The sequence below is a fragment of the Penicillium hispanicum genome, assembly GCF_028827665.1.
Source record: "Penicillium hispanicum strain IBT 35686 chromosome Unknown utg000007l_segment0_segment0, whole genome shotgun sequence".
Taxonomy (NCBI): Eukaryota; Fungi; Ascomycota; class Eurotiomycetes; order Eurotiales; family Aspergillaceae; genus Penicillium; species Penicillium hispanicum.
In genome coordinates this window covers 820,283-832,562 of record NW_026623199.1, presented here as the reverse complement: position 1 = coordinate 832,562, position 12,280 = coordinate 820,283, and the positions used below count along the sequence as shown (strand labels likewise).

The 12,280-nt window shown below is 52.3% G+C and overlaps 5 protein-coding genes across 5 annotated transcripts; 1 reads left to right on the top strand and 4 right to left on the bottom strand.

The window, feature by feature from the left end:
* Positions 1-1,004: 1,004 nt before the first annotated feature.
* Positions 1,005-2,481, bottom strand: N7459_008097 (uncharacterized protein; the record flags this gene model as incomplete). The annotated part of the gene is made up of 4 exons (XM_056947265.1): positions 1,005-1,614; positions 1,677-1,957; positions 2,013-2,128; positions 2,187-2,481. The coding sequence occupies 4 exons, from the start codon at positions 2,479-2,481 to the stop codon at positions 1,005-1,007; spliced, it is 1,302 nt and encodes a 433-aa protein (XP_056796775.1).
* A 1,415-nt stretch (positions 2,482-3,896) lies between these two features.
* Positions 3,897-4,790, bottom strand: mpt (putative DNA repair and transcription factor Ada; the record flags this gene model as incomplete). Its single annotated transcript, XM_056947264.1, has 1 exon — positions 3,897-4,790. The coding sequence occupies one exon, from the start codon at positions 4,788-4,790 to the stop codon at positions 3,897-3,899; it is 894 nt and encodes a 297-aa protein (XP_056796774.1).
* An 845-nt stretch (positions 4,791-5,635) lies between these two features.
* On the bottom strand, positions 5,636-6,614 carry N7459_008095 (60S ribosomal protein uL2; the record flags this gene model as incomplete). Its single annotated transcript, XM_056947263.1, has 3 exons — positions 5,636-5,773; positions 5,842-6,419; positions 6,566-6,614. 3 exons carry the CDS (start codon positions 6,612-6,614, stop codon positions 5,636-5,638), a joined length of 765 nt encoding a protein of 254 aa, XP_056796773.1.
* Positions 6,615-7,546: 932 nt separating this feature from the next.
* Positions 7,547-9,853, top strand: N7459_008094 (uncharacterized protein; the record flags this gene model as incomplete). Its single annotated transcript, XM_056947262.1, has 5 exons — positions 7,547-7,840; positions 7,951-8,120; positions 8,240-8,369; positions 8,431-8,799; positions 8,852-9,853. 5 exons carry the CDS (start codon positions 7,547-7,549, stop codon positions 9,851-9,853), a joined length of 1,965 nt encoding a protein of 654 aa, XP_056796772.1.
* Positions 9,854-11,435: 1,582 nt separating this feature from the next.
* On the bottom strand, positions 11,436-12,157 carry N7459_008093 (DUF1770 domain-containing protein; the record flags this gene model as incomplete). The annotated part of the gene is made up of 3 exons (XM_056947261.1): positions 11,436-11,483; positions 11,553-11,744; positions 11,849-12,157. 3 exons carry the CDS (start codon positions 12,155-12,157, stop codon positions 11,436-11,438), a joined length of 549 nt encoding a protein of 182 aa, XP_056796771.1.
* Between the last annotated feature and the right edge of the window lie 123 nt (positions 12,158-12,280).

Genomic DNA, 12,280 nt, shown 5'->3' with positions numbered 1-12,280 from the left:
GTTGAGACGCGAGGACTTTTCAATTCATAGGTGTACAGACGCGGGATGGTGGTGACCTTTGATCGTCGCGGGTCTGGACTGGAAGTCACGGACTCCACTAGGTATCTAGGTGAGGTTGCGCGCAGAAAGGGGGGAGTGAGGCGTAAAAGGGATGCCGACTGCACGACTCTCCAGGGCTGGATGGGGAGGAAGGCGACCAGAAAAGGCCCCCGGGAGGACTCTCGGCGATGGGACGCGCGATGTTTGGGGCCTGTGGTCGGAGCTTCGGGGATGTGGTCGATGGATTATGGGGGGGCGGGTACGGTGAAGGGGTTGACAAAGAAAGTGAATAAAAAAGGGCGTCCGCGCGACAGCAGCTGATGAAGGGAGTCGCAGCAGGCGCCTTGTGGGGGATGGGCGCGTGGCCGTGGATGGGATGGGAAAATGGAGATGGAGGGGACCGAGTTGCGCGCGACTCGCTCGGGGAAACCTGGTGCTCTCAGAGTAGGCGACCTAACAATAGGAGGCGGAGGAGATTTCAGTGTGGCAGAGTCACGTGGAAGCTGACTCAGAGACTGGGGGCTGCACACAACGCACGGCCCGGCGTACATCTGAGCACTGCAGCGGCCACCAAGACTTGCAACTTGCGTATCGACGAGACCTTCAGATGGAATACTTCATTTGGTAGCACCAAACTCCCTAACCCATACATATTTATAACATTGCCAGCAAATATCAAAGACTTGAGGTCAACTCTACATGCCCGCTAAAATGCTCAATTCACCGTGATATTCACTGTGATCCTGTGTACCAGTCATCCTTGCCATACGTCAAGCTGAAAGGATTTATATGATTTATATTCATACACCATGAAACCGCAAAGGAATAAATAGCTATACCAGCATTCACAATGAAAGAGGGAAAAGAATCTAAGAATAAGGCACCACCGTGACCAAGCAAACTCCCCCCACCTAAAACTTCCAACAATTTAAGAGATCTCAGCACTGATCTTTACACCCTATCCTTTAGGCATCTGTTACTGTTACCAATGAGCGCTTCACCGGCGGCGGCGGTGGGGGCTTCTTTGCGCGAGATGGTGGAGGGGGTGGCGGAGCCTTCTTGGTCAGTGGAACAGTGTTCAAGGCTGTCGAACTGGGTCGCCGTGAGGCCACACTGCCATGCGAGGTGGCAGGAGAGATAGATCGACCGCCGTGGATGCGCTCCGGACTAGAGCGACCGTAGGAGCTGGCCTCTTCTGAAGAGGCATAAGGATCAATTGGAGCTCGGGTGTTCAAGAACTGCGTGCTGCTTCGACATCCAGCGAAGGTATCGCTGGTGGTTCGCTGAATCCATTGCGATGCAACAGGTGACTGTTCTTGCCGAAGCTGGGCCGGCCCTTCAAAAGTAGGCGTCCGGTTGAGAACTGGTCGGGAGTAGCCGTTGACCGCATAGGGCTCTCTCGGGGGGGACTCTGCGTAGTGTGTTGACACGGTTCTGCTGGGGCGAATACTGGGCCGAGTCTCCGTAACGGCTGTCAACTCTTCCTGGAGAGGCTCATACCGCTCCTGGTATGAGTGAGCGGTGTTAGACCGGGCTCGTGCCGTACGACGGGGTGGGACTGATCCTTGGCCGGACCTACATATGCTGGAGTCAGCGCAACCAATTGACGCGTCGCTTCGATCATGGAGAATACTCACCCGCCAGGCCATTCATTCCTCAGTTGCAATAGCGCTTCGCGGCATCGATCGTGATATTCAAGCTGGGCCTCCAGAAAGGTGCTTAGGTCCATAACATTGTCGACTTCAGCATCCTTGATGTCTTGCATCCGACGGAGCACGTCGTCGTTCGCTTCTTCGTACTTGACCTTCTGGCTGCGCAACTCCTCTTCCACCCGAAAGTCTTCCTTCTTGGCCTTTTCCATTTTGGAAAGTGAGGTGTCGTATGCCAATCGCCGGCTATCGAGCTTCTTGCGAGCATGCTAGAAAAAAAGAAATCAGCTGGCTGATCGAGGGCAATCAACATGTATATCTTACCTGATAGTCTTTCATTTGGGTCATGGACCTCTCCAGGGATTCGAGCCAGCTCGAATTTGCCTGGGTGATGTAGTTCTCTTGAATGCGCGCAATGCGCTCCTCAGTGCGCCCGAACACTGTTCGAGTAGTCAGCCATCTGTCGGTTCAACTCAATTAGCACGCGCTCAGACTCACTGGTCAGGCACTGCCCGTATTCCGAGTTCCCGTCAAAGTCCTCCCCATGGCTAATCATGCTGCTTCCCAGATGCGCAATAGGAAGTGTCTTCTCCTTGTCATCTCCCTCGTTACGTTTAGAAACAGCCTTGACGTAGGCAGTCATGGACTTGTGAATGCGATCGACCCCTTCATGTCGCACGCCCATCTCCGTCTCCATGGCCTTGAAGTCATCAGACTGGTTGGTCTTCACCTCCCCGCCCATGCGCTCTCCGGCCCATTGCTTCAACCGGCCGATTCTCTTGTTCATGTGCATTGTGAAAGACGTCACCCGGGGACTGCGATAGAGCTAGAGATCGTGGGGTAGTTCGAAATCGCCAGTTGCGCGGATCTGTGTAGCAACACAGCAACAGGTGGGATAAATGCGGGAATATCCAGATGAAAGGATTGCCGTACGATGCGGACAGAGACACAAATCTCCAGTCAAATCAATAGACACGAGAGGAAAGGAGCGTGTGGTCGCAAAAGATGGGGGGCAGATGAAGACGGGTGGAGAAAAGGGAGGTTGGGAAGGAAGGCCGGGGCGAGTTCAAGCGATTGTTTTAAAACTTGTCCTGCCACATCCACATCCCTGGGGCACGCAATCAATGGATTGTCACTCCCAAAGCCCCGTTTATCCAGCGCCACCAGAAAGTTTCTGGAATTCCCCCAAGGCGTTTCACTACAGACACATGCAATGTGGATGTCGATCGGTGGGGATGCGAGAAACAAAGTGATTTGTCCAGACGACTCAGACGTGTCTCTCGCGCCGCGATCTAAGTTGAATTTCACCTCAATGCTAAGTCGAGATGCTCCTGCAGATTTCGTATCGAACACCCCTTCTTTCTCATCTCCCACCGATCACGGCAGAGTGAATTAATTGAGAGGTTTCAGGATGCTGGCGGCTAAAGCTGTGACACGCGTTAGTGGGCCGCCGGTGGGGGAGCGTCAATTCCAATTGGAAGACCAGGAACGACTCTCCGATCAGCGCGCTATAATTATCTCTCCTCTCTGATACCAGCTGGTCTCGCCGCAAGTTGCCACCGCATGGAACAGGGTCCAATGGATGGTCCAGAATGCAACCCCAGCGCCAATGATCCGGCTCGATAGATTTCCGACATCATCCTCGATCGATTGAACTGCCTGATACAGCCTACGTACTACTAGGTGCACGGTGCACGGCGCGCCCCGTTGGCTGCCAAAGTTTCGTCTCTGTTTCATTTCACCCTTGCCGATTGAGGCCTGCATGGTGGTGGCGAGGCTGCCGTGTCGATCTTGGCTTTGTGGTCAACTTCCTGTACTTTGGTTGGGACATCCTCCCGGGCTTGATGCGCTACAATGCTGTAGATGCTCTGCTTTCTACGGGCTTCGTGACCTAAGTACTCTCTGTACTATGTACGCCAGCAAACCCTCAGGTTGTCTTGTTGAAGAGTAGAAACTACTCCAGGCTGCCCGAGTTTACGGTGTCGAGGGTAGAAGCTTAGTTGATTGAGGGACAGCGACTGACTAGCTAGAGTAAGCGTTATGTATTTAGAACTTATCTCGAGATTATCTACAGTGGAGGCACGACAAATTAATTAATGAATATTCCCAACGCACACTTTTCCTTTTTGCTCGGTGTCCGATGTTCACCATGCATGACTCGCCCGAGTGTTGCTTTATCACCCAATGGAATCTCTCCGGCGGCCGCGATCAATCAGACACCCCGATAAGCCGAGGATCAATCGAGAGCCAATCTGAGAACCATCCCTGGCCCTGCTCGTCGGCCAACAATGCATCAAACTCATTCCATGCCTCGTTCACGGCCAAAGAAGACGACTTCTCCATCTCAATTGCCGACAGATCGCAATCCAATTCCAGTGCTCCCTCCGCTTCCGCCTCAACAATGTCAAAGCGCGACGTCTCACGATGAGACATGGTGTCGGGCGTCAAAGAATCCCCCAAAGGGGGGGCAGTCTTTTGGACAAGGGCGCTCGCATACTGCCCGGGCGTCACGCCCATCTGTTTCTTAAAAACGCGATGGAAGTGACTTGGAGTCAACCCTGCCCGCGCCGCCAGATCGTGAAGCCTTGGTTTCAGCCCTGCAGCCAATTCTGCTTGGATATTGTCGCAGGCTTTCCCAACCATCGTCACCTGGGGGTTGCTTTGAACCGCTGTTCGTCCCGATTCAGGCCGGCAGCGCTTACAGGCTCGGAACCCGGCCTTCTCGGCTTGTGAGGGGGTATCGTAGAATTGGACGTTGGCACGGCGTGCACGGCGTGCTGGGCAGGAAGGGCGGCAATAGATTCTGGTGGTAATCACAGCGTAGACGAAGCTATCGATGGAGGCATCGCGTTTGGTGATGGCTTGCCACCGCTCGGCGGAGGCGCGAGCATCGCTGGACCGGCTGAGTGGGGGGATGCGCTGTGTGGATGTTGTTGAGCTCAGCATCTTTGATGGCCACGGGACAGAGGGTGCCTCTGTGTGAATATATGGCTTTGGAATGCCTTCCAGCTTAGATGGCTGGGCATATAAGTGCTTGAAGACCTGGTTCGGATTCGGGGAAGCCGGTCGCTGATTGGTCACAAGAGCAACGTATTTCAGCATGGTCTAGCCAGGGATAACAAGGCTTTCTGAGATATTTCGCTGTAAAGGTGAGGTTCTAACTGGGGATAATGCATCAGGAATAATAGAAAGCACGTTAGTTCGTAGCAATTGCAAAACACCGGGACCGAGTCCACAATATATTTAGGATGACTCGCACTGCAAAGTCAACCCTCGTACGTCAACGCAAAGGATCTTAATCAGAACTTTGGAAGTGATGCAGTTGGGAAATATTACTTTCAAATAAAAAGTAGCGAGAAACGCACAAAGGGACTAGGACAAATACAAGATTTGCTTACCAACCTTGGAAAGTAGAGAGTTGCTCGGATATCTCCCTCCGTAAGTGTGCAGAACCACTACAGAAGCATCAACGAGTACGGTCAACGATATTCTCGACCCCATATCATGAATCGCCAGTAACCGCACAAGTACTCCTACCACGAGACAATGCGGATAAGCGGATCTTGGACAGAGGCCAGTCTTTCCCGAGACTGATTTCCGCGGGCCCTGTGCGATTTCACTTGGCGTTGATGCAGTTCCACATATCGCAACAGCATAGATCAATGAAATTACAGGGTAGATAGGGCCTGGACAATTGAAGTTTCAAAGGTGTATCATTTCAGAGCCCCAAGGGCCTTTTTTGATTTTCCATCCTGCCCATGACATGAGGCCAACCCCGGACCCCATCCATCACCCTTTTGATTTGCTCGACAAGAAAGGATGGTGGCCACAACCTTAATTCGCTAAGGGCGCATGGGACGCTTCTCCGCAGTCGCCTAAGTACATATGTCTCATAGCAGAAGTCCATTTCCAACCCGTCACAAAAAAAACTCCGCAAAATATCACCCTTACTCCTTGGTCTTCTGGGTACCACGGAGCAGACCGGTACGCCGGGCAGCAATAAGACCGGCCTTTTGACCCTGGGCAGCGTAGCGGGAGATGGTCGAGGCCTTACCGATGTGCTGGTGGTTACCACCACCGTGAGGCTGTAGAGAGAAAAACGGTCAGACACTCTGTAGCAAAAGGCTGGGTTAACAAACAAGTCGCAACTTACGTGATCGACGGGGTTCATGGCAACACCACGAGTCTTGGGCCAAGAGTTGCGCTTGACAGCGAACTTGTGCTTGGCACGCGAAGCCTTGAGCAGGGGCTTGTCGGTACGGCCACCACCAGCGACGATACCAACCATACCACGGGCGGTGTTCTTGACAACCTTCTTGGCACCGGAGGGCAGCTTGACACGGGTCTTGCCATCATCGGGGTTGTGGCCGATGACGGTCACGTAGTTGCCGGAGGTGCGGCCCAGAGCACCACGGTCACCAGCCTTCTCCTCGACGTTGGTGATGACGGTACCCTCAGGCATGGAGGCGAGGGGCAGAACGTTGCCGACGGTCAGGGCGGCGTTCTTACCAGCGTAGATGAACTGGCCGGTGTACATGCCCTCGTTGGCGATGAAGGTCTCGGTGATAATCTTGAACTTGTAGGGGTGGCGGAACTGGACCTTGGCGAGAGGGGCACCACGGCCGGCATCGTGGACGATCTCCTTCACGACACCGCGGGTGTAGCCATGACGCTCAGCGTAGTCGAGAGTACGGAACTGAGCAGGGGCCTTGTTGAGACGGGTGTGAGCCGCTGCAAGTGAAAAAAAAAATCGACATCAGCAATCCAATTCCTGTACTGGCTTGTTGTTCTCCCGGGTTGCTCTTGATCCTATCGCTGCTCCAAACACAGCGCCGACCAAAACGTCCTGGGATGGTTTTTGTTGCGGGCGCACTCACTGAAAATGGAGCCACGGCCCTTCCTCTGGTTGCGGATCACACGACCCATGGCGACTGTCTGAAAGAAAACACTTGCGTTAGTATTCTAGGTTGACAGGCGAGAGTGGTTGGCGACGCCGTGTGGTGGAAAGGGCGTACCTCGAATTGAAGATGGGCTTGTCGTTGAGGAGATGAGAAATCGTCGGAGAATGGGACTGTGTGGGCTTTAGGGTGCGGTCGCTAACCTAGCCAAATTAAGGCTAGCGTGTGGTCGCTTATCTAACCCACCTCTTGCGGTGGACGCGTATTTGATAAAGATTTCAATTGCTTCAGAGATGAGCTTCTAAAATAAAATCACCGACAAAGAATTATGGAAAGTTGCCTCAACTTTTATATCCAATTTCAAGACAGAATTTACTCCAGGTGGTGCATGAAAACACCTACGATTTAGTCGAGGGTCGACCTCGCTCTCGCATACATTACATCAGCACAACCACGTGACACTATGGATAGCCCTGAGTTGCCATCATCGCCGACCGTCTCTTTCCTGCTGCCGAGATAATCGCCGGCTTGCAATAATGCAGCAACTCTGAATAAACATGAACCCACTGTCGCGTTGACAAGGTGATTCAGTCTATTTACCACGTCCTATTCATCATGTGCTTAAAATTCTATGAGCGCAAAACGATGCATGCAATGTGATATCTCAATACAAGACAACCAACACATCCATACCAGGGGGCAACGACAGCTTGCTAGAGGCTGGAGCTCGGATTGCAATACTGTGAAGTGCGTAGAAGCTTTATCTTTTAAGGACAGGATACGGATATCTCGCAGCGAGCGCCATTTATAGATCATTTGCTTTAGTTATGCCCATACAAATTGCATAGCATCATCGTCATAGCCAATATTTCCAATATAGCGAGCTTCACAAGAATCCAAGATATTGGGATGCTAAAAGTTGCATGTCAAAAAGCATGATTCGCATAAGGAGTCTGTTCAATGACAACCGCCCTACGGGCGCAGGCGCAGACCTTTGGCGGCGACGTGAGCTTCCTGCGCGGACTCCAACTTTGTCCTTCGCACCACCTCCCCACCACATCCAACATGGCACCCTCGGACTCAGAACTCTCGTCACTGTCATCGGCACCACCGACAGACGATGAAGCCGCCATGACAATTGATGAACCAGTCGGAATCGCAAAATACTTCAAGAAGGAGTCGGAGACTCCGCCGCCGAAACGGGCGCCGTCACCACCGCATGAATTCGTCCTGGCAGATAATCCCAGCATCGCAGTGAGTTTTGTTCTGGCAGACTGCCCCTGCCCATTAATAGATATACGAATCTGTATATGACGCGTTCAACCCATCTCTAAACACGTTTGCTGAGCTGTCGCAATGGTTAGTTCATCGTCATGTTCCGCGCGCGTTTCCACGAGGCCTTTCCCCGAGGACTGCCACATTTTGGCCCACAAGATATTGAGAGAGGCGTGGAGGAATCTCCGCCTGGCGAATACATCGAACGACTACTATGCGCATTGCTGGGTCTTGTTTTGAATCGTAAGAAGGATGTTGAGTATGATCGCCACCCGATGCCCGATCCTGCGCGCGGAAGCCTGGACAGCGCGCACTTTTGGATTCCACCCGCCAATTAATCGCGGAAATGATGGCTAATTATCTATCTGGAATCTACAGACGGCTTCACTTCACACGACCCCTCGAGGAAGCTATCCAGTCGCATCAGTCGCAGTGGCCCCCGGCCTGGGAGGGCAAGAACCCCCTTCATGGGGGCCGCAGCTTTGCGACCATGTCGCCGGAAGAACGCGTACGTTACGGGGTTGTTACACGGCGGTCGAGAATGTGATTCTAACACATATTCCCTTTAGCTGGAGCTGCTTCGGTCCTTAATACTTTGGTCTCTTTCGTCTTCGGAAGCGATCCAGGCTAAGATCAAGGAGTCCTATAAGCAATCGCGCCATGACGATGACCTCAACCAGCCTTTGTCGGTTCAACCTTGGGGTCGCGATAGCTTGAAGAGGCGATATTGGCTCATCGAGGGGCAAGACGATACAAATTTCCGTTTGTACCGGGAAAGCAACCCTGCCCTGAAACATATTACCTGGTGGAGTGTCGCCGGAAGTATTCCAGAGATGCAGACAATCGCCGATAAGCTTCAGGAGGAAAAAGGCATCAATTCGAAGAAGCTGAGCGAAAGAATTCGAAATGCTATTCCTCGGTTTGAGGCATCGGAAGAAGTAAGTGAAAGATTGATACAATGAGGGAGAGACTAAACTGACGATATCTCAGAAACGCAAACGTCGTGACTATCGTCTTGCACGCAAAGCTGCTTTCTCTCGCCCAGAGCCTGGCTTTTCTATGTATGAAGGCCGAACCCGTGGGAAGAAGCTAAAATACACTTATTCCGATGATGAGGAGATTTTCTCAGACGATGTGCCGTCTAGACGATCAACTCGTAATCCGCCTTCTGCTGTGGCCACAGCAGAGCCCTCGCGAACTCGGTTTACGGCGAGTGGGCGGCAGATCCGATCGCGTGCAGGCGGGCTTTACGGGGAGGCCCTGCTCAGCGGCCAGAGGGAGGACTCCGAAGACGACGACGAAGGATCTGGTAGACCACAGAGGACTCGCAACTCGACTCACCCCAACGGCTACTCCGGATACGGAGTTGATGACCTAGATGATGAAGACGAAGCGCGTTCGAGCGACAATGACAGTGGAAATGAATGGCACAGTGGAGAGGATGATGAGAATGACTTCGAGGGCGACGATGAAGGAGCGGACGCAAGTGGGGATGAGTCGATCATCAACGGCGAGCCTCCAAGCCTCGTGGTTCAGCTTCGATATGGCAAAGGGAATACGCCAAGTGAACCTAAGCCCCCGGTCGATGAGCCACCACCTTTTCAAGAATCTCAGATGAGAGACGTCAGGCAAGCCAAACCATCTACCGAACCATCTGTTTCTGTACCATCCACATCGCTGCCGACCGCTCTCTCTTTGCCTGCGGAGCCATTGCCCCAGAAACCCGCCCAATCGGTAGCAGGGACAAGTGCAACCCCGATACCCTCTGCTTCAACCACTCAGGAAGCCATGTCGCAGGCGCCAGCGATTGCGCCAATTGCCTCGACTGCTCTAGTGTCTCCAACACCTGCGCCCGCCGAAGCCCCCAAACCTATCCAGGCTGCCAAACCAAATGGCGTGACTGGCTCCAACGCCGTTGCTGAGAGCCAGACTGGTTCTGGTATGCCGTACCCACAAGCTACTTCTGCGCAGGGCTGGAATCAGCCCAGTTAAGTCTATGCGTGATTTCTGATTGCAATCGAGAATTCGAACGCCGGGATCTGGTCGTGTTATATGGGGGTTTGCTAAAAGCAGTGAATTGCCGTTCTGCTCATAATATGTTACTTCCAGGCCAAAGAGAGATGTATTAAGATATCCATAGTCCGGCTATAAAATGGCCACATCGATATGGCGATTTATACTTAAGTATCTTGCTGAGGACCAGTGTAGGCGACGGGAGGTAAAGTACAATCCATTCATGGGAAGATAATCCGATTCGCGACTTCCCTCTTGGGGGGGGGGGTGCGCATAAGCACTATGCGAAGGCTCTTATACGGTTGAACTAGATCTACTGCGAACGACATCAACTTGATCCGGCAGTCTATTCACGAAACGCTGAATACGGAGATCTGATTCGCCACTTCAGAGTAGTTACAGGGGCCCCAAGGAATCTTTGTAGCAGGTATATCAGGCAGGAGTGCTCAACGCCCCTTCTCAATAGCTACTTCTGGCTGTGTAGCTACCTATATCACCATGTGTAGGTCAATATATTTGTAACATCGTTGAGGAACCAATAATCGAAATAGAGTGCCAAACATATAAGAGTATCAACGGCATGATCAGCCCCTGTATCCAGGGCTGTTGGGGGAGGTACTCGTAATGGTCCCCGAGGAAGTACCTACAGTAGGTAGTGAATCGGCCACGCGCCAGTATTGACGCTCTCCGATCTAGCAACAGGCGAATCAATGAGTCAAACGGGATCACCGAAACTGAACTCCGAGACCTAAGTACTCTCATCGAAGATAGACTGGGATAGTACGTTCGAATGAATTGTTCATTTGTTCATTTTGTCTGTTCACACAGGCTTTGCAGGAGGGAACTGTATGATACGTTTGACTTGGTAAAGGTTTAGAATATTGACATAGGGGTCGAGGTAAGAATCAACACACATGGTATGAGCCGGATGGAAAATGGATCACTTGCAGTCTCAGACTGAGCAATATCCTGGCCGCCCTTGGGAATAGCAGGGTACGCGAACCCGTTCGATTTCGGCGTTTGTAGCCCGATTTACCGGGGTTCAAACTTGGCGGGCCTTCTTCGCAAAAAAAAGTATTAAGTTTCTGGAAGATAGATATATCAAAACAGGTGGTTAGATAAGTAGCTACTTAGGTAGTGGTGTAGGTGGCTAGTTACGTGGCTAGTAACCGTGCACTCTCCGACTATGTATTCCTATTCAGGGCGCACCAACGATAAATCGCATATTAGTGTAGTAGATGACTGGACAGTGGATGGCAGATATGAAGAGCCATCCAGCAAGGCCATTTTCCTGTGCCGAGAAGGTCGCTAGGAGGGACTGGTTGTGTGCGACTTGGCTCCAGTCCAAAGGCCATTGAGACTACTTCTAGTCTTGGATGGGCCTTTTTCCTCGAGGAGACAAATTAATCCCATTAATGACATCCATGGATATAAAACACAGAGGACGTATGATTTCACCAAGCCGTAACTCCAGACAAAATGTAACGCTAGGGATGCTAGTAAAACAGAGCAGTTGTGAATATCGACCCGAAGTCAAATTCACAAACGCAAAGGTGATATATTAGTCGGCACCTCCATTGGAGAACTGGGCCTCGTAGAACTGCAGAAACTCCAATAAGCGTCAATCGTACGGTCCCTACCAAGGAAGATCTCAGGCAGTCAAAAAATAATTGCTCACATCTTCGACTTGCGTCGCTAATTGCGGATTCTTAGACCACCTCGGTGGCAGCTTCCAGTTGTTCACCTCATACCACCATCTGCGGATGCGGCTTCCGAGGGTCTGCCCACTCAGCGACGCATTGCGGTTCCAGAAGCGCCATCCCGAGAGGGCGAGCGTCCAGACCGTACCTTGAATGAGCGGGAGTAGGACCTATAGGCAAAGAGATGTAATTAGCTCTGAGTCCTTTGAATCTAATTTGTCTTCCATTCCCATTCTTCTCCGTGTAGATATTTGGCTGAACCAAGGGGACCTACCTGATCTCTCACAGTAATCCATGCCACTCGCCCCCAAGTGTCAGCATCCTTCAAACTGGCTAGATAGCTTTGCTCGAAGCGCAGGTCCGGTAGTGGAGGGAGCGTTTGGCGCCGGCGGATGGGTCGAATCATTCGGTTGGGGTCGACGATGTCTGACGAAAGGCTACCAGCTTCTGAAGCCGGGGCAGCGACGACTGGTTGCTTTTCCGAAGCCGCAGTGGCTGGGTTGACGTCGTGAGCGGGGGAAGGGTGAGTTTTGATACTGGACGCCTGGATGGTCTCAGGGACCTCCAGTGCATGATCAGCCATTCTGGATGGGGTTGTTCGTGGTCCAAGACGTTGTTTGCGTGAGCCGTGCGACAACGGCAAATGGCCAAGTCCCGTCCGTTGCAGATGTGGAGTCGGGGCTGACCTTGCGGACCGCCCGACTGC